At 36.0% G+C, this 26,456-nt stretch overlaps 1 protein-coding gene across 2 annotated transcripts in view; it reads left to right on the forward strand.

Moving 5' to 3' along the window:
* The window catches only part of LOC142060976 (transcription initiation factor TFIID subunit 4-like), a 147,690-nt gene that overhangs the window by 82,548 nt on the left and 38,686 nt on the right, over positions 1–26,456 (forward strand). For both annotated transcript variants that reach the window (XM_075101388.1, XM_075101387.1), the window contains exon 14: positions 19,282–19,404. In XM_075101388.1, coding sequence (XP_074957489.1) covers positions 19,282–19,404 — 123 coding nt within the window. The remainder of the gene's footprint in view (positions 1–19,281; positions 19,405–26,456) is intronic.

The raw sequence follows: 26,456 nt of genomic DNA on the forward strand, positions 1-26,456 counted from the left end.
TGGTACTGTCTAAGCCCATACAACGCTGCCATGGATTTGGCTTTAGAGTACAAGATATTCCTGAAGTTATATAGTTGTTGCAGTGACTTCAAATGTTAGTATTAAACTTGCATCTCAAAGAGAAGTGGTCCTGTCTGTTACCAGTCAAAACATCTTAGTTAAAATCCTGCTGCATTATCGAGCCTAGTGCTTTTTATGTTAACTGTATTTTTTTCCTTTTGAGTAGATGCTACTTTAGATGTACAGGTATATTATGATAACAGTCACAAATTCTGGTAACTGGAGTTGATTATGAATTCTGGGGAAGGACGGGGGAGGAGTGGCGTTATATCTGCGTATGCAAATACTGCTGCTGAAGAAATAAGATCTATAACTGGTAATAAACTTATTGCATATGAATCTCAGTGTGTAGATTTTCAAAATTTCGTAATAGTTTAGAGACAGTGTGTTTTTCCAAAAATTTTCCAGTGTTTCCAAGGGTAAGGTATTATCCTGCCATGAATTCTACAAGTCCTAAAGAACTTCAGACAATAGTAGTCTTACTACTCAGCCAAACGTTTTGCATATCTCTCTGTAAAACTGAAGACCATGACACTTCCAGCCTGTTTTCCTGTGCTTAGAGCAGCAGCGATGGCAGTTATTTGGCTTTGTGGTATTACCCTTGGTATACATAGAGCCAGAAAACTGGGTAATTGATGGAAAAATGCCAGGGGATCAAAGGAATGGCTGTAATATTTTCCGAGTCAAATTGTTTTATTCCTGCTTAGGTAAAATGTATATTAATTAGAGGTTTTTTTGTCTTTTCTCTAACCCAAGCTTGACCCAATATTACCTCATCAGTCTAGCAGAAAGCTAAATTAAATCCATAATATTTTCCTTATACAAAATCATATTGGTGGAGTTCCATAATGATTCATGATTTGAGTGTCACACACTGCCTAGCTCTTGTTTAGTTAACATGAATGCTTATTTTTTGTGAGCGATTGTAACTGTTCTTTTTAGCTTTCTAAAAGCAAATGCTGTTTTACTGATATATGAGCTAAATACATGGCCTTTCTTAAGTAACAAACTGGTTTTGTACTTGATACATCTTTATAATATAAAGAACGCTCTTTTTATATTTATTTATGTTTGCTATCTAGAAAACAAATTCTTAGAACTTAGTTTACTCCCTCACTAGAGTTACATACAAATTTAATGCATTGTGTGAGAAGGGTCATTAGTATCATATTGATGTGTCGTGCTACCTCACGAAGACCCCTGTCACATTTGTGAGTCTTTGTATGTGGGGTGTTCATAAGCACAGAAAAATGAGGTTGCATACCTTGGAGAACAGGGGCTAGTGCAAAATAAAATGGGGCAGATGAGTACGACATGAGAAAGGAACAAAAAAGCAAGCTGTCTAGTCAGGCATTGCTTGTTGTTTAGCTGATGTCTCATGTCAGGGTAAAAGTGACTCTAGAAGAGGTATTTGAAAGCTAGCAGCCTTCAAATTAACACAACAGCAGTGTAATTTCCTTAGATTTTGTATGACAAATATATTTGTACTGATGTAATCTGTCATTTGAGACATTAGCAGCTATGTATGCAAATGAAATATAGTAATTGTCTTATCTTACTACCAAAAGGTTCCCATGTGGCACTGTGAGAATTTGGGGACATTAAACAAGTAAGAGTTGTATACATTCATAACTTGGTTTTTCTTTTCAGGATTCTTGTGTCTTACCTTTCCCAATAAAATTTTAAGTAAGTGTGTACTCTAATTTTCAAATAAAACTAGTGGGAAGACTCGAGACTCATTTTCAAATTTGAGTTCAGCTCTGTTGTGAAATATATTTGGTTTGTGTTTGAATAGTTCCAAAAGAGCGCTACCTAATTTTTTTTTTTAAAGCTGAAAAGGAGGCAGGGGAGGAGAAATCTATACCTGTTTACATTGTCTTCCAGACTGCATGCACACCAATTGAGTCCTGCCCAATAAAAATTGTTATAACAAGTAGTCTCTCATTATAAAGCAACAGGACTACTTGAATATAAATTTCCAGAACTTGGGTTTAGAATGGTATAAGCTTTTTGTAAAGAATTTCTGAGGCTGAATGTGACTTTGTTTTTCTGAACCTCACCAAAATACTGGAGCGGGAACTTTCAGTTGTAAAAATGAATCCTCTGAAGGTAGTGCCTGACTTTTCCACCACAGGAAAGTAACAGTAGAATTTTCAGCCATTCAGAGACCCCCTGCAGTTTTCTTTCCATGTCTGTAGGAATAACTAGTGCTGCTGCTTTTGGATTTTGAGGCACTGCTAAACAAGTGAAGGGTGGCAGCTTTTGGGTGCCCAGACAACAGAGCTCAATTGAAAAGATAAAGGAACTTTTTCTTCCACTTTTGCAGTGTGAGATTTGAGATAAGGATGGTTTGGCCTTGCCTCTCCTGAGTTGCATTGACAGTTGCATCCAGAGGTTCCATGAGAGGCAGCGGGGAATGCATGCAATGGTAATTCTTTTTTCCAAAAGACTTCTAAAATTCTTTTCATATATCTAAATATATACCTGTACAGATACATGTATCAGATCAATTTCTGCAAGGAAGACATCAAGACTGAATTTCCTGTTGTCCTCCTTTGTCACTCTGGCACACCAAAAGAAAAAGGAGGAAAAAAAAAGGAGAGGGGGGAAAAAACCACAAACACCCCCACAACAAACCCCAAACAAACCAAAAAACCCACCAACTTTCATTTGGAGCAAGCTGTGAATGTGGAAAAATCATATAACTGTTTTATCTGAACACCGCAACAGATTTACTTCCCTGCTGATCTGGCAAAATAATAGTGCCTTAGACTTTAGAATATGATTGCCTGTTTAATAAGTAGAGGGCAGCAAATGTCAGCTGTGTCTGCTTGTCAGAAACTGAGGAGGTTGCTTAGACAACAATCTAAATTATTATTTAGATGTTTTGGTCCCTTAGTCAAGCCTGCCCTACGATACAGAAGCTTGCAAGGAGAGGTCAAGGTGTACTTAGGCTTCAGCCTGCAGGGCAAGTTTTCCCCCATCCTCTGTATGCACACTGGTTTCTTACTCCAAAATAAACCTGAATGAGGGCTTTAATTCTGCCGCTGAGCTAACATGTTTGTAAGCCCTGTTTGGCAGCCTCCGAGCGCCTGAGGCAGCACACAGCTGCCAGCTTTCATCTGCCCCCAGTTCCTCCGGGCGCTCGGCGTCACATGATATAACCTAAGGGGATTGAGACGCACCTACTAAGTCTTCTGTTCCTCTGCCCACTCAGTCTGGGTGCTGCACATTGCACCGGCAGCAGGCAGCTGGCCATCAGCAATCAGCTGCATACCTCCTGCTGACAAATCTTCAGTCTTTTCTTTGTGCAAGACTCATATATAAAGATCTGCCCGTGGTCCCCGCATCTACTTCCTGGCTGTAGTCTGGAAGGGTATTTGCATGTTCTGTCATCTTACAATGGCAGGACCTCATTTGAAATGCATACATTTCATAGAACATGCTGCATTTCGTAAAATCAGTGATCTGTTTCTAGCCTGTTAGTGGAAGACGAAAGAGTTCATGGGAGCAGAGTTAAAGCTAAAGTTGGAACCATAGTAGTAAAATTTTAAAGAGTAATTTAAAACTTCCTTTCCAGCACATTTTTGAGAGAGTTGATATATGTGCACACAATACTTTTGTGTGTCTCCAAGTAATCTATAAGATACACATGACATTAATTTTCACAGGTCTCTTGAAGAATATTTTGTTTAGCTGATTGTAAAATCAAATAACAAGTAAATAATCTGATTCTGCAAATCTGCTTTGTAAAGCTATGCTATAATTTTCATACAACGTTCGTCAGCATGTCCTGTCTGTATGTGCTGGGATGTGAGAATTTATGTTTATGTACTTATGTATGTATGTGGAGTAATGTCAACATTAGTTTTGTTGTCATTTTCAGGTAGCCTATTGTGGTAGGGTTTAAAAGGAATATTTAATACAGTTAACATAGGGTAAAGAGTGTCAGTTTTGACTTAGTAAATACTAAACATTTCTGCCTGTAGCTAGGTTATGTGCTTCTTCTAAACTACAAGCCAGGAGGCTGGTCAGTGACGTCTAGAGGTCATGAAAGGTGTGTTAGCATCTATTACCTATTTTTAGTTTTGTTTTGTCATTAAAAATACCTTTGTGTCAGCCTGTGAAAGAGTCCCCCAGTAGTTACATCATCTTAGTTGAATAACGAGATACTGCTCAACATACCCCAAAAGAGTAGTTCCACTTCAGTAATAGTAATTTTTAAAATAAACAACTGTATTATTCACTATGTAAACAGGATGGTTGTTTTACCCTCAAGTATGTATTTACTAAAGGTAGATATGATTATTTCTAAGACATAAACTCTTGGAAGGTGTTACAGTATTTTTAACATTATCAGCCAGTTGAGTAATTATTTGTAAGACTCTTTGTTTTCATTTACTGTTGAAAATTGTTGCTGAATTGATGGTTAACTTCTAGTTTTCCATGGAAATGGTCAGAAAGATGTAAATGGGATTTTCTGTAATGGGAAAATATATATTTGTGCTGGCAAGTGTCTGTACACTGAGGTGTTACAGCTTCCTTACGACTAATATCTCAGTATCTGTAGGATTGAAGTGACCTGAATTAAAAAACAGTATGATGCAATTACAGTTCATAGGTTTATTGACTGCACAGCCATGTGAAAATCTAAATAAGCAGTCTGAAGTACAGAGCAGGTTTCCTTACACTTCTGTGTCTTCTCCCTTTGTAACTAGTAAATCTCTTTATATTCAGAACAGGCATTTATATTCTTGAAACCAAAATAACACCATGTAGATTTCTCTTAATCTTCTTTTTTGACATATGATCAGGTTTTTAAAGGGGTTTTCACCCTATATGGCCAGAAGTCATGTTCACATGTCAAGGTGCATGAAAATCTATTAATTTCCCAAAAAGTAGTAGTAATAATTAATAAAAAATCTATCCTGGAAAAAGTGCTCATATCTGGCAAATGTGTCAGACAAGTAAAGTAAGCTTTAGGAAAGTGTCAAGTATACAAAAAGGGAAATTAGACTCAACATAAAAACTGAACTCGTGTTAATTGTGTACGGGAGAGAGGGAGGAGGTTCACTTTGTAAGAAACAGAAGTGACATTGGTGAGATCAGAGCACATTTTTATGAGAACTAGGATAATTTTGTCTATTTTTGAAATCTGTGTTTAAATTCTGGAAAAGTATGGTATATGTTTTCATAAGGAGCCCTTAATCTTAAGGCAGCCCAGCACTTTGTGGCTCTAATGGATACCTGTCAGCTCTGGAGAAGTGAGATAGGCTCCCCAGTATAGGGTACCTGTAGAATATATAGGGATATCTGCTGTGTCCTACTGTGATAGGTAATAATTAAGAAGGTTATTGAGTATACGTTACTACTTCATTGTATATGCTGCTGTTTAATTAAGTAAAACACTTTCAGTTTCCTATTTTGAGGAAGCATAAATTCAGTATTCAACAGAATTGTTCTCTATGTTAATAATGGTCTATCCTTAGCAGTTGCCAGTTTTTCCTTCTTAAGCAGTATGTTCAGGGTATCACTGTTTACTAGGGTGTGTCAGAAAACATAACTACAGGATGATTTTTTTCCCCCCTCTAAGTATATAAATTGTTTGCATCTTTTAGCTATTTTATCTTTTTAATGATCTAGGTGACTGCAAGATAGAGTGATACAGACCTCCAGCTTACATGGAAAACATCTAAAGAACATGCAGCTACACTAGCTAACCCTATAAACTTCTCTAATTTAGTCTCAAATTGAAAACTTGTACCTTATTTTAGGATGCAGATGTTGAACAATGGTCTGGGTTATACTAGAGATGTCACCTCAGATGAGAAAGAGAACTTCAGTCACAAGAGACTCTGGCACAGTTTTCTGAGACCAGTTGTTAATCCCAGTTTTATCAAGGTTTAATCTCAGTAATTTACATAGAGATAAAATATACTTCACTCTTGAGGTAAACTTTTGTGTGTGGTGTGCAGTCATGGTGCTCAGTGGAAGGTGCTGGGGTTGCAGTAATACGTGATAGTGTTTCTGCTCTGTGTTTTGGGATGTTTTGGATATAGAGCAATTAATGCATATTCAAATATCTTGTACATTATGTTATCTCAAATGCATATGTTTCTTAATTTTGTCAGTTGATGATCCTGTGAACATTACAATATACAATGATTTCTGTGATCTGCTCAGCTGTACCAAAAAAAAATATCATAAATGTACATTTCATAAATATCCTTAGGTAATTTTAACTGAGGCATTACAAATAATTCCTGAGTGAAAAATACTCATCTGTCCATCTATCTATGTGGAGAGATTATTTCTGATTAGTACTGAAATTTGAAAAACAAACCCCCTAAATCTGATGGGGAAGGAAATGTCTGCCTTAGCAGGCATGCCAACATTTGGGAATGCTGAGAACATGTGGTAGACTATGTGACAAATACAAGAATCATCTGCCTGTTTTGTCACTAGGATTTTTATTTTTGCCCTGTTTGCCTCTTAGTGCATTTTTTACTCCTGTTGCTTTTAAAATGTGTGTTCCTCATATTTTAAATATTGGAAATTCGATTATTTTCTGTCACACCATTGTAACTCTACTGACATCAGTAGCAGTATTCAGAACAAACAGGATATGTTCTTCTGGTATTAGATACCATATCAAAACATCTCCTATGGACAATTATGATTTATTGTTATCAGCTACGTGTAACATTTACTTAAATGCAAAATACTTTTGTAATTATATATATAAAATAACCTGTGTTTGTGTACCATTTATTTGAAAATAAACTAAAAATTTTGTGATTTTGCATTAATTTCTGGGTTTACATATTTAGCATATATTTCTAATCTCCCCGTTTTGATTTTGTTAAAGATGCAAAGAAGCATGTAAAGCTTTTTAGTGCACCAAATCTATTTTCTTTTTGCAGTAGTTTCACATGTAATTACAGTTGTCTTTGATAATAAATTGTGTGCCAGAGTATGTAATATATTTTATAAGCAAAGTCCTTTGGTGAGTTGGTTACTGCAACAATAAGCGTTTGTGACAGGTTGTTTGCTGAATACTTCCTCTGTGCATATGGCAGATCATAGTTCAGTTGTTAGCAGATTATCCATTGTGCTGGGATGTTAAGAGAGGATGCTTTTCAGCCTGTATTTAAAGCTGTCCTGCACTGTCCTAAGAATGGTTATGTTAAGTGGTATTTAAGAGAAGTTAGGGAAGGTTCAGGTATACTAAGAAGGGGAAAAAATGAACACAGCAAAAAGCTTGTAGTGATTTTAGCTTTCTGGTCATGATCTCTGATAGTATATATTGTGAATTTTTTTCACTGAATTTAAAACTGCTTTGAAACAGTTACTCAGTTCTGTAGTAAAACATCATTAAATATACTTCAAATCTGTAGCCAAAGAGAACCTTTAAAGGCAGGGAGAACCATTATTACTTTGGGACCAGTATTTTAATCCCATATTTTAAAAACTGGACTGGTCAGAAAAGTGAGGCGGTTTTTAGACATCAGTGTTTTGAACATTAATTTTAGAACGTAAGGAAATTTTAGCCAATTAGAAGAGGAAGGTCAGAAATACTGGTTTTCAAGACTGTGAGGCAGAGGAACCTGTAATGAGGGGATAATCTGTAGCTTTCCTCACTTACTATAATGTGCCAAGAAATACAGAGCAAAGAATATAGTGGAATTTTTCTGTGAATAGTTAGATTCTACTGTTGTTGACACACATTTGAGACTTCTAATATGTTGAAGGATCATTAAGATCTAAATCAAAGTTTCAATTTACAATAAATTGACAATTAATTAAACCCCCATGTGTTGTTCTGGAGATGGGGAGAGTGTTTTGGGGAAAAGCAGAAGGAAGAGTGAAAGATTTAAAATATTTTATTTGAAAAGGTGAATCTAAGGAGGTACCTTTTAGATCATCTTATTTCCTTTTTAATCCAAATCTGATTCTTTGATTATTCACTTTTATTATTTATTTATTTATCCTTATACAAAAGTTAGAAATTATTGCACATTGGGAATGTAGGTATTTTTATAATGCAACAATAATAGTGCAACTATTGCACTCATATAATCTATTGGTGAAAACATTTTCAAGAAAAATAATTTTGAATACAATTAATAAAGGGATTCTTAAAGTGCTGAGCTTTAATGTAACTGCAGTCCTTTAAAGCAGAAAAACAAGAGAGAAAACAAATAATGCCCCTTAAGCAAATGCTTATTCATGTAGGATAGCTGCTTTTTGATTTTGGAGAAGTGGTGTGACTTGCTGTTGGAAACCTTGATTTATTGTGTCATTATTCATATGTGGAATAAATGAGGAATAAGCATAAAACATGAACAGGGAAATTAGGTATTATGCTAGTTCTCTTACTTTTTGTATTTTATTTACATGAAAAATAAATTTTTTTTAGTGGTGTGTTGCTGTGCCTTTTGTTGATCATATCTGTATGCCAGGTCTGCCTGCTTGTTTCCATTGGCTTGTCATGTTCACTAATTAGGGAACTGCTGCATGATTCACCTTGTTAATTAGAGGGACTTGCACACAAAGGCCCTTCGGGCAGTGCGAAAGAAGAGCCTAGCACTAGTGCCCTGAGAAAGCTACAGCCTGTGAAGTAATTCTTCTCATCTACCTTCTATTTTTTATTTGAAATGAATAAATCATTGAGATTTTCCTTGTGGAGTGAGAATGCAAGAATTCACATCTTTGTAAGATGTAAATTATATGTGATCAATAGAAGGGGATGACTACTGTATTGTACTTACAAGATTCCCTAATTTACTACTTGTCAGTGTATGAAAAACGGCTTCAAATACTTTGTCCCCACACTGTGGTATGTTGTTCCCTTGATCTGCAGGAGAAATGAGCAGTAGCGGTTTTGCTATAGTTAAACCTAAAATAGAAAAGATGTAGATTATTTAAATTTCGAGCTTGTTTTGCATCCCCAGTGGAACTTCCATTTTGCAAGTGAACCCCCAGTGCTACCCTCACTACTTTTAAGGGGGAGAAAAAGGTGGATGTCTGGCTATTTTTGTTCCCGATATTGCTTTGCCTCAAATCTCGCTTTTGAAGAGAGTAGCATACTTGCTACATTGTGTATTCTTTAGTTGAATATAGTTTCAGAATAAATTAAAATTGTTTTTGTCATGTCACTTAGAGTTGATCAAACCACAATCCAGACTGCAAAAAACGGTATTGCGTTAAAAGTGCACAACCAGCCTCTACGCTACACATTTCCCATCTGTTTATGACACTTCAGAAATTAACTTCAATGCCATTCTCTCTAACTATTTGATTAAAATTACTTATTACAGCCAAATGATTTTTAGTAGATTGCTACATTTGCCTCATTTCCTCAAATGAGGCTGGCAGTTTCAAGATGCAGGTTTCCCATAAGACTGGTGGAGGACTAGTATTAAAATCTGGGCATTTTCTTTTGTAATAATCTAGTTAATAAAGCCTCTTACCAGAATTAACCAGTATTTTAAATGGACTTGAAATTTTTGCTATTCTGAAGTTTTGTGGTAATGGCATACAGACAGAGAAATATTATGAAAAAATAGAATTTTTTTTTTAAAAAATGGGGGAAATGCTTCAGGCTGACTTGAGATTTTATGGTATGACATACTGTCGCTCTTCACTTCCACAAAGCTGAGATCTTTCTACATACCTCAGTCTTCAGTTGATTACATTGATATACTAACAAAAAACATACTTACCCCATGTTTTGGTATAGTTCTGGTGTACTGGTTCTTGATTATTTCAGATTTTAAGTTTGTGCTGGAGGTGGGATAGAAATAAAAGTAACAGAAACTCATGCTGTGGTATCAACACTTGTGACGGGCAGAGATGATCATGCAGATAAAATCCTCCAATCCTCAGAGTACTAACACAAAGTTGTAGCAGCCATGGAGAGTTTTCACTATCCAAGTAGCTGATGTATTACTCAGATACAATCAAAAAGTCTTTAAAGGGTACTTGTTTACTTCAGGGATACTTCACTATCTGAAAAATAGAGCCATTGATTCATGTTCTAATACAACCTTTAGCACTGTGTTACAGTGGACAGCATAGTCTCTGGGAGTTACTGCATACACTTCAGCTGCAAGCGTGGGGAGCTGACAGAAAGCTTGGTTGTGGAGTTATCTGACCCTCATATTTTCCAGTGCATGATTTTACAAAAAGCAAAGTGTATTTCCTCACTTCTCTTAGTTGAGTTAGTTCCCATTATCCCCTTGTTCTGTCAGACCTCCCTAACTAAAGCTACAGCTGAACAAGTTTGCTGCTCTTTGTAACTCTAGTTTGTAACTCTAGATATGACTGTTGTTCATACAGGTTTTCATTTTACATTCCCTAATCTTTATTAAAGCATCACCTTCAGAACCCTCACATAGTTTCTTTCTTCAGGGGGAAAGGAGAACATCCTAGAAATCTTGGGAGGATAGTAAACCCCCACTTAAATTAACACAGGGCCTGGGAAAAGATTTTAACCATTCTTGAAAGTGCCCCAAGGTTGAGGATATTCTGTTGCTAGCACCTGAATTCAGGAGCCCGTGAGTAAGCCATCAAGCTTTTTGGCTGATGTTCTTACCAGTCATATTTATACTGTATGAGTATGTCTCGTTTCCTTTGAAGAACAGTTTGACAAGATTTGTACTTGTCTATTGTTGGATTGCTCTGAAATAAAATTAAGGCTGATAAGAAAAAGTAAAATAACAGATCTTAGGGAAATTCCTTCGGAACTTTTTCTGATATTACTACAACTAAGTTACCAGCTCAAAAAAGCTGCCACCTCTAGTAGTGCTGATCCTGCCAGTTGTCTGTCTCAGAAGCTCTTTGCTCCAATGATCTGTGTCTGTCTCAGCAAATCTACCAAACACTGTTATGGGACCTAACAAGTATCAAGGCTTAAAATAGGGGTGTCTCCAGCTTAGGACAGAAGACCCTGGAATCTGTAGCTGGAGAGAATTTGTTTGAGGAATAGTATAACCAAACCTAGACAAAATGTGCTGGAGCTCCAACAACGGTTTTTGAACGATGAAGAAATGTAATGATTAAGGATACTGGAAGGGAAAAAACCCCATTGTTGCAGAACTATTTCAGAGGAATTTGAGGGATATCTTTCTAAAAAAAGTGATTATTATACAGTGTATACTGTATATAGGAATATGTAGCTTAAGAGGTCGTCGGAGAGTTGCAGAAATAAATGGTTTTAAGTCAAACTACAATAGCACATTTTATTTGGAAAAATCAAAAAGTCAACCGACCAAGAATATACAGAATTAAGAATAAGTAGTTCATAGATACCTATAAAGAGCATTAATTGCTAGTGGGATAAGGAGAACTTCAAACTGTTTGGGGACTAAAACAGTACTAGAGACAAAAAGTATGTTAAAAAACTACAAGTATTTTTAAAATCACTCTCAAAATTCTTCATGCTTTTGATTTTTTGTAAGCTATGACTAATCTCTTAAGGAGACTTCCAAGAAAATTAACCCTACAACTATGAATATATATGAAGCAGTTCAGACAGTATGCAGTCTTTGAGTAGTAAGGAGATAAAATAGTAGTTTTACTGGTAATTATTTTTAAAACAGCATTTAACTAGGTGATGTACATGACTTGAGAAAATTATAATTAAGGCTTTTCTTTAGGGAAAAATAAAAATGAAAGGCAGGATGCACCCAGCATTTTCTATATCACAAGTTTGACATATATTGTGTTGAAAGTAATAGGGCAAATATTCAGGGAAAATTTAAGTAAACTTCTAAAGCAATGAAATTAAATATAATAAACATAAGTGGCCATTGTAAGAAAGACACTTGGTCAAAAGTACCCCAGTTAAGGTTCTAGAACTATATTCAGATGCTCATTATTTTGAGAAACATTCATCTTGGGGGCTGAAGCATTCCCAGCTTAGTCTTTGCCCAGGGTGTTTTTTTCAAACACTATGCAATAATTTTTGATGGTTGTTAAAAGCGTGTGGGAAAGAAAAAAAATTTTTAAAACCTGAAAAAACCCAACACACACCTTTTTCAGTAAAGTAAAATCTTGATCTACTTCAAATAGATGTACAGCCGTTGCAAGTGACGGCTGGAGCTTTTACTGAGTTGTGGGAGAACACTTGCAGAGAAGTAGCATTCAGCTTTGTATTGAAAAAAACTTAGATATAATTTGGCAGAGCTGTGAATGTTTAAAAGTTTCACAGAATGTGTTCAGTGTATGATTTGTTATTATACATTTAAAAAGTCTCTGGTATTGCATTATTGCAGTGCCACTTCTAAACTTCAGCTATTTTGGACCAGTTTCTTACCGGTCAGCATGCTGTTGCTGTAGGAGTTCTGCTGACCTTTAGAGACATCAGTAATGCAAGAGAGAGGCGGGAGCATAGCATGGGCATTCTGAGACATTGTCCGTTTTTCAAGATGCTCTCTCTGAAGTTCACTGATGAACTGATCCTTCTTGATCATCGTCCTGGACTTGTGGAGGTTACTGCCAGCATTTTTAATGAGTTTCATTTTTTAATTGCGCCTTCTGTTGTGGGCATCTTAGGACATGTGTAATGGTTCCGCATTTCAGTCTCTCCTCAGCAAAAAAGATGTTTTTCCAGGGGGTGTAATCACTGTCTGAGACTGATAGATATATGTTGCAGAACCATCAATTAAGACAAGCATTTCCCAGCATATGACCCTCTTATCAGGAATTAAACCATCCATCGCAAACAGAATTAGGAGGGATTTCCATTGATGCCTATTGGGTAGAAATCAGTGCTTAAATCATTGTTCATATGATCTTGCTTTCATCAAACATTTCTGACATCTAGCTCTCTCCGTTGCCAATTTCCTGTTTGGTGTTCATTCCTGGCTGTCTTCATTCTTGATTGCAGTTTTACAGTCTGTCAATATTTATAGCTTCCGTTCTGCTGTTATCATCTTCTCTGTCCTCTTTTCTTCTTCTTAGGCGGTATTTCTGAACTATGTTAGGAACTGTAAGTAGCCAAAGTCTAGTTCTTTGTGGGCTGGGTTGGCTCTGTGACTACAGAAACTTACTTTTACAACTCAGCTTCTATTATATTATCAAATCCTGTATTGACAGTATTTAAACATCCTTGATTACTTCCTCAGGCTCTTCCTTATTCTTCATCTTCAGTCATCTCTCTCTGTCACCGGGTTATTTTCCTTCCAGGCCAAAAAACGACCCTGATTTCCACCTGTAGGTAGAGAAACACCTCCTTGACCTTTTTCTCTCATGTGATGCCACTCCCTCTTCTCCCTTTTATTTTTGAAGGTATTTATGTGTAAACTTGAACTGTTAGAGTTCCAGTCATCCTCTTACTTTCTGATCGCATTGAAGGAAATTTCTCGTAGCACAGTCCTTAGCAGCTACAGCTCAGGCCCTTTTCCCATCTACATCTTTGCTTTGAACAAAGATAATTTCAGTTTGCTTGGGTTTTGCCCTCCATTTGAAGCACATTTCGCCTTCCTTTCAAGCGCATTTTGCTCATGGTTTTGAACAACAACTGTTTTCCTGATGAGTAGCACAGTGCCTTTGCTGTTCGACATTCCGTTTTCCTGTGGATTCAGGTGAACAAATGAGATTCACTGGGATGCTTGCATAGCTGACTAACAGACTTATTTCTCATGGGAGGATTCACTTCTGTGCTCATGGAAGAGGAAGAATTCTCTGTTGACAGTACACATTACAGCCACTGGTAGGCCATTTAATGTTCTGGATTGGAGAAGGTGTTTGACTTGAGATCTTGTGGGTGTTTATACCAAGTATCTAGCGTTTGTTCTACAGTTGTCTTTCCAGACCAAATTCATACCTTGAACAAATCTGTAGAATTTATTCCTCTAGCCAAAACTTCCTTGATTTTACTTTTGGTTTAGTTGATCTTGTAGAAAAGTGGAAAATAATCTTCACTGTTCTCTGTGGTTATTATAATACTAGTTAGAGTAATGGACGGGGAAATGGAATCTTGAAATCTTGAAATGAAAGTGGAAATCTTGAAAATGAATCCATACTCATCTGTGAAACAGGTGGTTTCTTCCAGTTGTGTGGACTGCCACAACTGCTGGTGGATGTAGAAATCTAAGAAGAAAAAAAATTCATTGAGCATATATTCACACCATATGTTTATTAGTATCTCAGTGACTGTTCTTACGATGGCTTGTACTGCAGAAAAGACCTGACATGAAGAAGGCTTAAAGTAAGTGCTTGGTGTCTGTTGCAAAATTATTTACAATGCATGACATGAATAAGTGCATTTTTAGTTTTTGGAAATTATTAAATCTAGATTTTAAGATCTAATGTTGATACTTCAGATAGACATATGGCTGTCTTCTTGTGGCATATGGCTTGTGGCACTTCTTTCTGAAATACCCAAATGTATCATAACAAATAGTGATCTAAGGAAAACAAACTAAAATCTTAGAACCTCTGTTGTTAGCTTTACTTTATAGAAGTAGTGTTCTTTCTGTGGTTTTAATATTATGCTACTGTCACAAAGAAGAAAATTTCATTGTGTGAAATAATATTGGTGCTTATTTCTTATACTGTACTTTTCATCAAAGGGATCTCTTTAAGTTAAAGTTGTCATTAAGTAATGAAATACCTTTCAGTAGGTAAACAGAATGCTAAAAATAAATTGGGATCAGATAAGGAGCAAGGAACACCATCTAATTTGTAAGCATTTTTCTTGTATAATATATTGGAATATTTCTCTGTGTTTTAGATAAATATTTTGACTTTCAGAAAAGTTAATTTTTGTTGATGAGTGTGTTTCTGAATGAAGTATTTCTTTCTCCCAGAGGGCAAAAATTTCAATATGCTTTTGATAAATATATCTGTATTAATTGTAATGAAGGCAAGTTAAAGAATGATATTGTATCAGCAGTCCCATATGAAAATGAGTGTGAATGAATGCAGCTGTCAAATGGTTGCATCTTGTTGGTTGATGTAGTGAGTTAGATTAATTTCTATTAAATTATGTTTATTAACAGGAGATTTATTTATTTTATCTGGATGTATAGATATAAACAGGTGCTTCATTTATTTAAATATCCAGAAACTATTAACTGGCTTAGAAGATTAAACTGTATTGAAATATGAAGGCTGCTTTCTTACTTTAAAATATAATTGACCATGTAAAGTAAGAAGCTTAAGTAGCTTTAGTTTCACAGGTACTTTTAAGAGTAATTTCAGAACTTTGAAGATGGCTACATTTAATTCACTTTATTCTTAGCATTGAGAATTCAGAGGGTGATGACTTTGGAGCTATGTGTGCAAAACTGGTTGCAAAGTCATTTCCACTTGATGTAGAGAATACAGTTGCAGAGTACACCAGGGAAAAGAGCCTCCACTGGGCAGGGTCATGCATTTGGCATCTGGTGGTACAAGAGGCAACTCTTAAAAGTAATCTCTGTTGACACCAAAGCAGAGTAATTAATTCTACATTAATTACACAGCTCCCACAGAACTGTTCGGCTATTCCTAAACTTCTTGCAAGATACCTGCAATAACCGTATCAGGTTTTATGACTATTAAAAGTAGTTCATGTCTCCGTGGCATTCATTTTGCAGATCTGTTGAATCAGATGTTAGCAGCCCATTGCATGTGTAAATGTCTTTATGAAAGGTAGAGTGTCCCTGTCTTTTGAACCAAAGCCAAGATACTGGGGGTTTTGTTTGTTTGTTTAAACAAAGATTACAATTGGGGATAACATTTTTGATGAAGAGTCAGATGGTGTTTCGGAAAGAGATTTAGTACAGATAATCTGATGTAGGGTATGAAAAAACAGAAGTATGTGTCTTGGAAATGGAAGGAAGAGAAAGTTGGAATATGCAGAAGCCAACAATGGTGGTCAGTGTACTCTGGGATGTTAAATAATATCAATGAATCTTGTCAAATGTCCTACTAGTAAGGAACCATAAACTGCAAAGATGTTTTATTGTAAGCAAATTGATAGTTAATAGTGAGTGTGCAAAGATGTTCCCTTAAGCCAACTGGTGTACGCTAAGCACTGCAAGATGAATGTCTCTGTTGATAATCAGTATCAGGATCATAATTCTTTTGATTATTTTTAAATGTAATTTTATGGTCTTCTGCCTTCAGATGAGCTTTAAAAAAAAACAGGAGTGATAATCTCTAATTTCAGAGAGTGATGAGAATTTGTGTAATATAGTATCAATCAAGTATTTCAGCACTTCGCCCCTTATTTGATAAAACATCAGGATACTGTGATCTTACTGACGATACATATGTGTTTGATGTATTGGATATGTTTTGACCAACATTCATTAAGGTTTACATAAGAAGGTTGTTCTTTTCTGTTGTAGTATACCAAGGTGTGTACTGCAAAACCAGTATCAGAAACTGTATTGTGTTTTTGTCTGGATTTTTTTGTACCTGGCAGCATATTCCTTATTTGTATTAAAGCAGTGTCTATTAGTCCCACCGGGGCTAGATGATAAGTGCAGGAAGATCCATGTCTGGAGATCTTATAGCCCAAATGGACAAGCTGGGTGAAGCGGCGTGAGAGGGGCAGGGAAGTGAAGTGAAAGGTCTCGCCAGTATTCACCCAGTGTCAGAAGAACAGAGCCCGGCTCCTTTGGCTCCATGTGCTGAGCCAGGTTTCCTGTCATGTGCTAAATTATAGGTAGTTGAAAATCTTGTGCATTTGACTGGGCGATCAGTGCTAGGCTAACACACTCATCAAATATTAGTATGTGATATCAAGAACTACCTTTAGCTATTCTCACTGAATAAAAAAGAAAGGACAAAGAACCTGAGGAATAAATGAGTGCAGACCCTTCCACAGACTCTTGAATCTATTCCATGTTTGCTTAGTAAAACAACACCAGACACTTTGCAGTTTTCGAAGTGAGGGCAGGATTTGCCCCACTGTATGGAATTTAGAGAAATGGCATGTTTTGCTTTACAATTTGCATGTGCAAAAATAAAAAAAAAATACTAAATTGTAGTTCTTAGAGAAACTTTCCAGAGGCACTATGTGCTTATACTACATGTTGAAACAATCACTGTGTATTGCAGTACAGGTAGTACAAAGAGCCAAGTATTAGCTTACTGTTGGTGAGTTTGGATAAGATACTCATATAATAACTGGTATCATGCAAATGTTATCTATCAGACTATAGTTCTGACTTGCACCTCCCAGGAAAGGAATACTTACTCCAGTGCAAAATTTCTTATTCTGTGAAGCCATCCACTTTACAACTTCGTCTGAGATCACTCTAAGCCAGTTGGCCCTTGCTTAAATATTCATCAGACTTCTGATAATTGTGATAACCCTTATAGGCTGGCAAGCATGGCAAATTAGCAAAAAGATGATTGATCTTTTTTTATATGCAGTTTTATCTTCAACCTTTCCTGGATATATATTATACTATAGTAATAATTTCTTCTCTAAGGTATTTGCCAGTATCTGGATTTGCACATCTATTTACAGTTGCCTCGAAGCCTCATAATTACAATACAGCTGAAATGTCCATTTTCTTTCCCTGACTACAAATAGGGATCAATCGAATTTTAAATGACTGCTTACGGGCTAGCTTCCGATCATGACCTTTGTAAATGATTAGAGCTCACCACTGTTGCTATCTACCTTGAAAGGGTAAGCGGGCAGGTCTGTCTAACTGGCATTTAATCTGGAAGAGAGCCAAAGATATTTGAGCTAAAAACCTAATATGAGTTGGCAAAGAGAAGTATGTATAGACCTTTGGACTATTATTTAGATATTTTTTCATATTTCTTTTTTGTATTTAGGAAATTCTTTTATCCCGTAGATAAATGGGATTATTTATTTGCAGATAATTTTATATTGAAGTTATGATAATAACTGAAGTTGCAAAATATAGAGCATAAAAATGTGAAAAAATGGGTTTTCAAACTCCAAGTGTACTGAATTTTCTTTTTCTGAAGAACATGAAAATAATGTTGAATTGCTAAATGAATAAACTTGAAAAGTGCATTAAATAGGATGAATGAAGCAGAACTGCTTTTTCTAGGCAGAAGCAAATGAAGAAAAGATACCATACATTGGTGCTTTTCTGTTTTAACCTCCTTTCCGTTTAACATTGACCAAGATGGTTGAGGCCCTACTTGTATATGCAGTTCCCATGTAACTAACGGCTGAGACACTTCTATCTACACTTAACAGTTCAGTTTTGTTCTAATGAAGAATTGTGCCTGTATCATACGATGTTTTTATTACCAATACTGAATTTCTTGAGGTGGTGTTCCGTGCACTTCTGTTGAAGTGGGAGCAAGTATGATGTCAATGAGATTAGAAAACAAACGCCACCTCTAAATTTATTGAAGGATTTTGCAAACCCAAAGTTTTGAAATTAATAAGAACGATTACTAAGAGCTATGAATGCTTTTACCTAACTGAAATAATGTGCTGCATTACCTAATCAATTATTCTTGTGTAGTATTGGTGATCAGAATATTTATTAAAGTAATATTGCTCATGGGAATATGTCCCTTACCATTAATTCTCTAAAAGGAGAATAAAGTTTATAATGAATATGCAGTCTCACCTCTTCATCATGTGGTGGCTCTGATTTTCTGTAGTATGCTACACTGTTATGTTATGCAGGTGGCAAGTTGTTTTCTTAGCCTCAAACTAGTTAAATGTATTGTTAACTAAATCCTAATCCCAGAAAGCAGTTGTAATTTCAGTTTTGTAGGGGTTTTGTGCCAGCATTACCTACTGCTAACGTTTAGAGGTGTTTTGTTCATTTAGATATGATGTTTTTGGAAGCAAATATCAAGTATATTTGAAATATTCAATGTAAATCTAAGATGAAAGAAAATGTTTGAGACATTTTTTGAGGATCTGAATAGGTATTTACACTCTTCATCTCAATCTTAAACTGGAGATGTGTAGTTAGTATATAGTACTTACTGGCTAAGGTAGTGTTCAAAGATAAGGATGGACTTTTCAGAAATGATTGAGTTATTTGGAAGCAGAAATCCTGTGGAAAATCAAGAGAACTTCTGTATTTTCTTCACTACTCTACTGCAAGGCTGCATGCTCGAGCTGCTAAAATGGTATTTCTAGGAACAGCAAAGTACTGTTAAGGATTGCTCATTTGTGATTTTTACCTTAATGCTCCCAAGTCTGAGAATAAGTTTTTGAAATTACAACAGAATAAACACTAAACAGAAGGTTTTTTTTTCTGTCTCTAATAGATGCAGCAACAAGAACTTGCACAAATGAGGCAGAGGGATGCCAATCTAACCGCATTGGCAGCTATCGGTCCCCGGAAGAAACGGAAGCTTGATTCACCTGGACTGCTTACCATAGGAGGAGAGGTATGTCTATACACAGAATAAGAGGATTGATTATTTCAAAGCCTAGTAGGAATAACTAGAGATGCTGCATGCCACAATTTTCAGTGAACTGTGTAACTTGGAAAAGGTAATACAAATTACTAAATTAGAAGTTTTATTTTTCAAGTGTTAACTTCAAACAGATATTTAAAGAATATTTTAAAAAGAAGTTAAACCTGAAGTATAGGTCTCTCCGTAAAAATGTTCAGTGCCTTCATACTGGTTTTATCCTCTGCATAATCTGAAGGAAGATAGAAAAAAAGAATAGGGTGTGAAGCAATATCCGGAAAAACATAACTGTCGCATTGCTTAGTTGGGACCAAAAGCTTGTAGTAATACCAGTAAGTGTGTTTTTGTGATGAATATGTGTCAAAACTTTTTACAGAATGGCTGGTTGTCCCCTGCAACTGCAAAGACGAGTTTGTAATCATTCAAAATTTTATGTGATTTTAATAAGAATACTGTGCTCCAGAAGTAGGATCAGATTTGTTAGTATGATTCTCCTGTTATCTTAAATGGAGAAGTAGTTATACTACACAATGCAATGCAAAATCCTCAAAAGCAGGATATATATTAACCAAGGTGGAGAACAAGGGTAACACGGCTGCATTACCTTGAATAACTCTTAGTACTGTGTTGTTTAGTACAGATATAGTTGGGCTTATTTTGTTTCTGCTAAATATGCCTACACAATAGAAGTCAAAGTAATCGTCCCTATTATATGTCTGTTCTGAGGAAAATGCAAACATTTTGTTTTGAATAACTGACTAAGTTTTGGCTCAGACATTTGACTGTCTAAATGCCAGGCATTTCCAAAGGCTTTTTTGTTTCCCATTTTGGATAGCTTTTATCTGACTTCTCTCTCTCTCTTTTCATGTGCTAAGATTAGTGCTAAGGAATGAGCTGAGCTAGGCATAGAAATGGATCTTGTTTATGTTCTAAGGTTGACTTATGACTTCAGATATGTAGGAGGTGCTCCTGTTTTCCGGTCAAATTAGTTTGAGCCTGAGAGAGCTTCCTGGGTTTTGTGTTGTCGTCTTACATTCCCTTTCAGTCTCTCTCCTTGTCTTACATTCAGTAAAGCATTCTGTTCTCCTCTGTATGCACCTGTAAGAAATATTGCAGCAACGGGCCAAAAGAAGCTTTTATTAGAAGCTCAACTGGATAGTGATAGCGTTGGCTTTCACACAAGATTAATTTAAAAATAATTTGAACCTTTGAAAAATACATGGATCCCTTCAGATTTTAACAAATCATAGAATCTTAGAATGTCCTGAGTTGGAAGGGACCTGCAAGGATTGTCAAGTCCAACTTCTTTACTGGATGAAAGGAATATTTTCTCCTAAGTATCAGAATTTAATTTTTATTGTCTATTGGCCCTTCTAAAAAATGATCCTTTTTAAGCTTTTATAGTTTGATGAACCAAGTTGTGGCCACCTTAGGTGAAACATATTAATCAGAGCTATATGCCTGAATGGGTTTACGGTGAACAACTTCTTTCTCTCTAGAAGCTCCTTACTCTCCTGGTGCACTGCTTCAAGGAAAGATAAAGGTCTATGTCAAATACCAAAGGCTTTGGGAGGTTTTTACCTCCTTTTGTTGCTCCCCAGTCCAAATTTTGCTGAATTTCTGTGTTATTCAATTGAGAAATTATCCTTGAAGTTTTTGCCGATACATGGATTTCCTGGAGTCATGAATTGTGTGGATCTTCTGCCAGTTCAGACTGAATTGCTCCCATCCCTCTCCTTCTAGCTTCTAACCATCCTGGCCAACTGACATTGGCGCCTGGCTGCAAGCTGATTTCAAGGATACTGTATCTGGGTTATTCAGTGTCTTTTCTGGGGATAGGATCTAAAGCATTGTAGAAGCCTTGTCATGCAGGTTGGATGCTAGAAACTGTTGTTGTTTTTCTGAGCTACTCACTAGGGCTGCGACGCAAAAATAAACTCAACTCAAAAATGTTTCATTCTAAAAAGGTACTGGAAATTTCCATTGTTTTTCTACAATCATCTGATTTCTGTTCTTTGGATTTCTGGAGATTATAAACAACATAGAAAACTATAATAACACTGTGTCCTCTCTTTCATATCCCCTTAGCCCAATTCCACCTTCAGATGTCTGACTTCTACCATGGTCTATGACCCTCTGATTTCTCTAAGCAATTTCTAAGCATCTTAAGTCCTTGCTACTGATAATCTCTGTTTGCAAGGTCTGACTTTGCAAGACCTTCCTGGCCTGCCCTTTTTTTTTTTTGTCAAAACATCCAGTTTTTGTCATTGAAGTTGCTGGTCTCCTCATTAATCTTTTTTGACATATAGGTCTGCTTTTGTTGCAGTTGGGACACTGCATGTTTGCTGATCCAAAGAGGTATCATTTACAGATCATCCCACCCCTGCATGTTACATTTTTTTCTTTTCTGAACTAACTATTGTTTGATATTTTACTTAGTAGCGTTGGCCATTTTTTTCAATTAGAAGTGTTGGATTTCAGTCCAACTTCTTAGTTCAACAGAAATACTAGCACACAATTTCTCTTTGGAAATTGGATCTTTTTAATAATACCCTTTTGATCTGAGCAGGAGGTCAATTTAGAGAGTAGTGATGGCGCTTTTGCTTAAGAGAAAAAGTTGATGGAAAAGCTTAGTGTTTCTGTGATCAAGTACTGTTTGTTGTATACAGAGAAACAGCTCTTATGCAGCTTTTATAAATGTGAAAAAGCTTGTGCTCGTAATTGCAAATATTTTTCCACCAGCACTTTGTTCAAGAGTGTTTTCTTTAAACTTGCTTTCTGTCTCACATTGCCAGGGCTCATTTGGACTTCTTTGCTTCTTTTCAAGCCATAGCTAAATAGACTTTTCTTTGGATGGCAGGATTAGCTTAAGTTACCAAGGCCAGGCCCATCATTTGCCTCTTCTGTACTAATATGGCTGGAAAATTAGCAGCTCTGGGTGAGGTTATTTTTCCATCATATATGTTCTTTGATTTGCTTCTCCATGCAGCCATATAAAAAATTCCTTTCCAAAAAAAAAAATGGGAAGAAAGATTTTATAGAGAAGGGGATGAGCGGGGTGAGACGTCCTCAAATAACACTGCCACCAAATGCGTAACTGGTTTCAGACTGTGATTACAAAGTAGCCTGAGCTAATCTGGCTATGATCTCTCTCCCAGTCCCTAGTAGTCCATTCCTGCCCCGTGCGTTTTATTGGCTCTGGCTCTTGTACCCTGTGCCTAACCCGTTTCCATTTGATAAACTGGCAGAAAACTAAGCTAACAGCAATAAAACATGAATAGTTTCTGCTTAGCTTGCTGAAGTAGTTTGGCCTACAGCTCAGTGAGCACTGGAAAAGGAACTTACAGCAAGGCAGAGGCAGCAAACTGGAGATCACCTGCTCTTCATTCTCTTTCTTTTTAGTACCTACCTTTCTTTTAGATGATCTGCTAGAAACACAGCTTCCTCTGTAGCAGCCAGCAGCTCATGAGTAATTCAGCCTGCTTAGTATTATAATGTGATTTAGATCAAGAGTAAAGGAGAAGGGGTAAAGAGAGATGAGATAACTTTGGAAGAATTGAGCTTCTCTGCCTTGCAGAGTTGAAAATATTGCATTTGCAGAATTTTATAGTTGTTAAAATTTATTTAATGATACTAGAGAAAATTATTGAAAAATATTTTTTTAATGTTACTGCTTTTTGGAATTTAATGCATGGTTATCAAGTTAGGTATCTAGCTCCTGCACAACATTATTACATTTAGCAGCAGTACTGCCTAATTCGTATTTGCTGTGTGGGTCCTGTTAATGCTTGTGTTTGTACACAGCAGTAGATGGTGCAGGAAAGGCAATAGATGACCTACACAGGCAAGGGAATATAGCAACCACTTAAACTCTTTAGTTAGTGTTCTTAAGCACCTCTAATGTCAGATAAAAATAATAAATTCTGAGTTGCTTTTGTTTACCTTATGGATATTGAATCTATTCAGTTCACATTTCCAAGCTTTTTTTCTTGAATTCTAAGGTTTTTAAGAATTAGGATTAAAAATTGGTTTTGTTCATAACATACATATTTTGTAATAATTGTAGGAGTTGGAGCCTTAAGAAAAGCATTAACTGTCACAAGACTAGGTCAGGTAACTTTACAAGTTCAATATTTGAGTAGTGCTAAGGTGGCAAGAATGCAGAATTTGCATATTTCCAGGTCCCTCATTTTTTACTATCAAATTAAAGTGTAGAGGTTAAATGCAAGTATTTTTCTGTATTTAAGAACAATAATAATTAAATAATTTGGCTTTTCATCAAGACCTATGGCTAGTATCCCAAAATACATAAATATAGAGTATATGTTTGAAATATCTGAGGGTATAATTTGTTTAAATATCAAGTGAAAGCCCTCTCCTGGTACTTGCTGGCACAGATGGTTTTTGAATACTGAGCTTCCAAAGGCAGCCTCAGGGCTAGTTCAGTGAATCACCGCTTATTGAAGACAGTCATTTTAGGGATAAGAAAAAACCCTCTTTCTCACATAGTGGAAGAGCAGTCATCTTAAGACTATTCAGCAAACTATCCCAAACACCATCTTCCACAATTTGCAGGACCATATTTGGGCCAGCGCTCAGGGGAGATCTAATATTTTGTGTCTTTTATCATCCAGTGTATTCCAGTCATTATATTAGTCAAGAAATATAATGTTCTTGCAGACCTGGAAAGTCCCAAAACAACTATGGTTAAAACAGTGATGTTTTGTGTAGAGAAAAGCTAATTACTTAAAGTGATTGTGAAATGTATTTTGGGTACGAGGCACCACATTTTTTTAATTAAACTCATCATTCAGATGGTATAATTTGAACATTTTAAAGCTGTTTACATGTTAAGGTTTTGTATAAAACATGATTAAGATTCTGGTTTCAGACCTGGAAATTTGTGTTACACCAGAGACTTCCAAATGAAGACATAGAAAAGTTACTTAATATTCCTCTCTATCAGATCTGTATACTACTAGTAATTCCATATTTCTAAGTAGAAATGTAAGGATGAATTCATGATTATTTGGGGGGGCACTTGGGTACTATGACGTAGTTGGAAAAAAGTACTTTTAACTACAGCCTCTTTTTAGTTATCCGGGACTGAACATGATTGTTTGCACACATTACAGCTGGCATTCTCACTACATGCTTGGGTTATCCATAGACATTTCAGCAACCCATTCAATTATTCCTCAACTCCATTGTTCATATTTTAACAATATTAAGAAGAAATCAGAATACTAGGTAATTTTCTCTTTGGAATGGATCAGACATGACAAAAAAGTATGACAGAGCTGCCTCTTGGAACACCTGGCCTTGTTTCCTTCCTTTCTTCCCCTTTTAAACAAAAAGAGACGTACCGTGTGTCTTGCAGAAGTCTTTGTTACAGAAGGGTTGTGCATTGGGTTTTCTCCAACGTGTCTACTCAAAGAATATCACACAGATTTAGAAGTTCAAGAATCAGCCAACATAACTGTGAGGCATAACTGCTTCTGACAGATCTGAAAGAATTAGAACCAATGAATAGTCTTTTATTTTGGGGAAAGACGCCAGTCAGTGGGATTGCCATGCTCTGAGCAAATCTTTAGACTATTCCCTCACCTTTTTGGAACTAAAGTAATTTTACAGCATCCACTTTGAAAGATCCTTGGAATGACTTGTTCTACAACTCAAGTCTCAGCTTGGTCTTCATACTGTATGGTTGGCTCTTGATAAATTACTTTTTGTTTTAAGTGGTCAAGATATGTTTAGAAGGCACTGGAATCTAAAGATCCTTTACACTTGTTAAGCTTGAGTTATATGAAAGCAGATACAATAGACCGGAACAGCTTTTTGCAAGTGTTTATGGTCCAAGAAGTTAAAGCTTGCTTTTTGTGCTTTTAAACCTGGAGACTAACAGCAGAACAGGAGGAATTTTTATGATTTATTGTATCATTGCCTTTTCAAGCACTTTTTCTTCCATGTATTACTGACATGATAGAATGCAGTGGTTCTCTCAGACCTGTTCTGGTGTAGGATGTCACTGCTGCTGACAGTTACAATTTCATTTGAGGTATTGCAAAACTATCAGTTAAACATAAGGGTTTGAATTTTCAAGGAGACAGAAGAAAGTTAAGGAGTCTGTTGTTATTTTTTTTATGGAATTATATGCATACTACTTTATGAATCTGTGAAAATTGTAAGCTTAGCTTCAGCTTCTCTGGCTTACTTTACTTCCTGTTTTCAAAAGTCAAATAAAATTTAAAATAATTCACAAGAAATGTGTTAATATCTATTTGAAAATCAGTCTTTTGAAAGACTATGTAGATGTTCTCCTAATTAATAATTGCACCTGTTTTTCTCATTCTTAAATAAATGAGATTTCAATTGAAAAATAAATTGCCCCAGTGATGAATTTCCATTTTCAAAAATTTAATTTCAAACTGTGTTTTAGTCTGTTGCAAACATTCTATATTTGTAGAGTTCTGGTTTTATTTTGTGAAGCAAGGTTTGTAAACATTAATGCATTTTACAGACTTAGCAGTAAAAAGTAGGAAGGTATTAAAGATGATGGATAATGCTATGTTTACATTGATGATTAATAATTCTGATTTGGAGTGAACATATAGAAATACATTTTTGTGCCTGTGCAGGAATACAGACAGTGAGTCAGGAGGCAGCAGAACAATTTTGCAGGGATCTCAGTTGACAGGAGGAAAAAGCTGGGCAGCAATGCAAAAAAATAGAAAGTGGCTCTGTGCCAGCAAAAACATTCTTTTTTTAGTAGTAAAACAGGTTTGCATACTGTGTGTATTCCTTTGATGTATGTAACACAAAATATCCTGACAGAGGTTCAATGGTATTAATAATTTTTCCTCATTGGCCAAGATGAATTTTATTTTTACTTCATTTGGAGATAGAAATGGTAGTAGATCCCACCTGACTGCATGATGTTCATCTAGCACACAGAAGGAGACCATCAGAGCATTTCTTTCTCAGCTTTTCAAAGGTTTCTTACTGGAGACTTAAATAGCGTTTTG

Source organism: Phalacrocorax aristotelis, chromosome 8 (genome assembly GCF_949628215.1).
Source record: "Phalacrocorax aristotelis chromosome 8, bGulAri2.1, whole genome shotgun sequence".
NCBI lineage: Eukaryota > Metazoa > Chordata > Aves > Suliformes > Phalacrocoracidae > Phalacrocorax > Phalacrocorax aristotelis.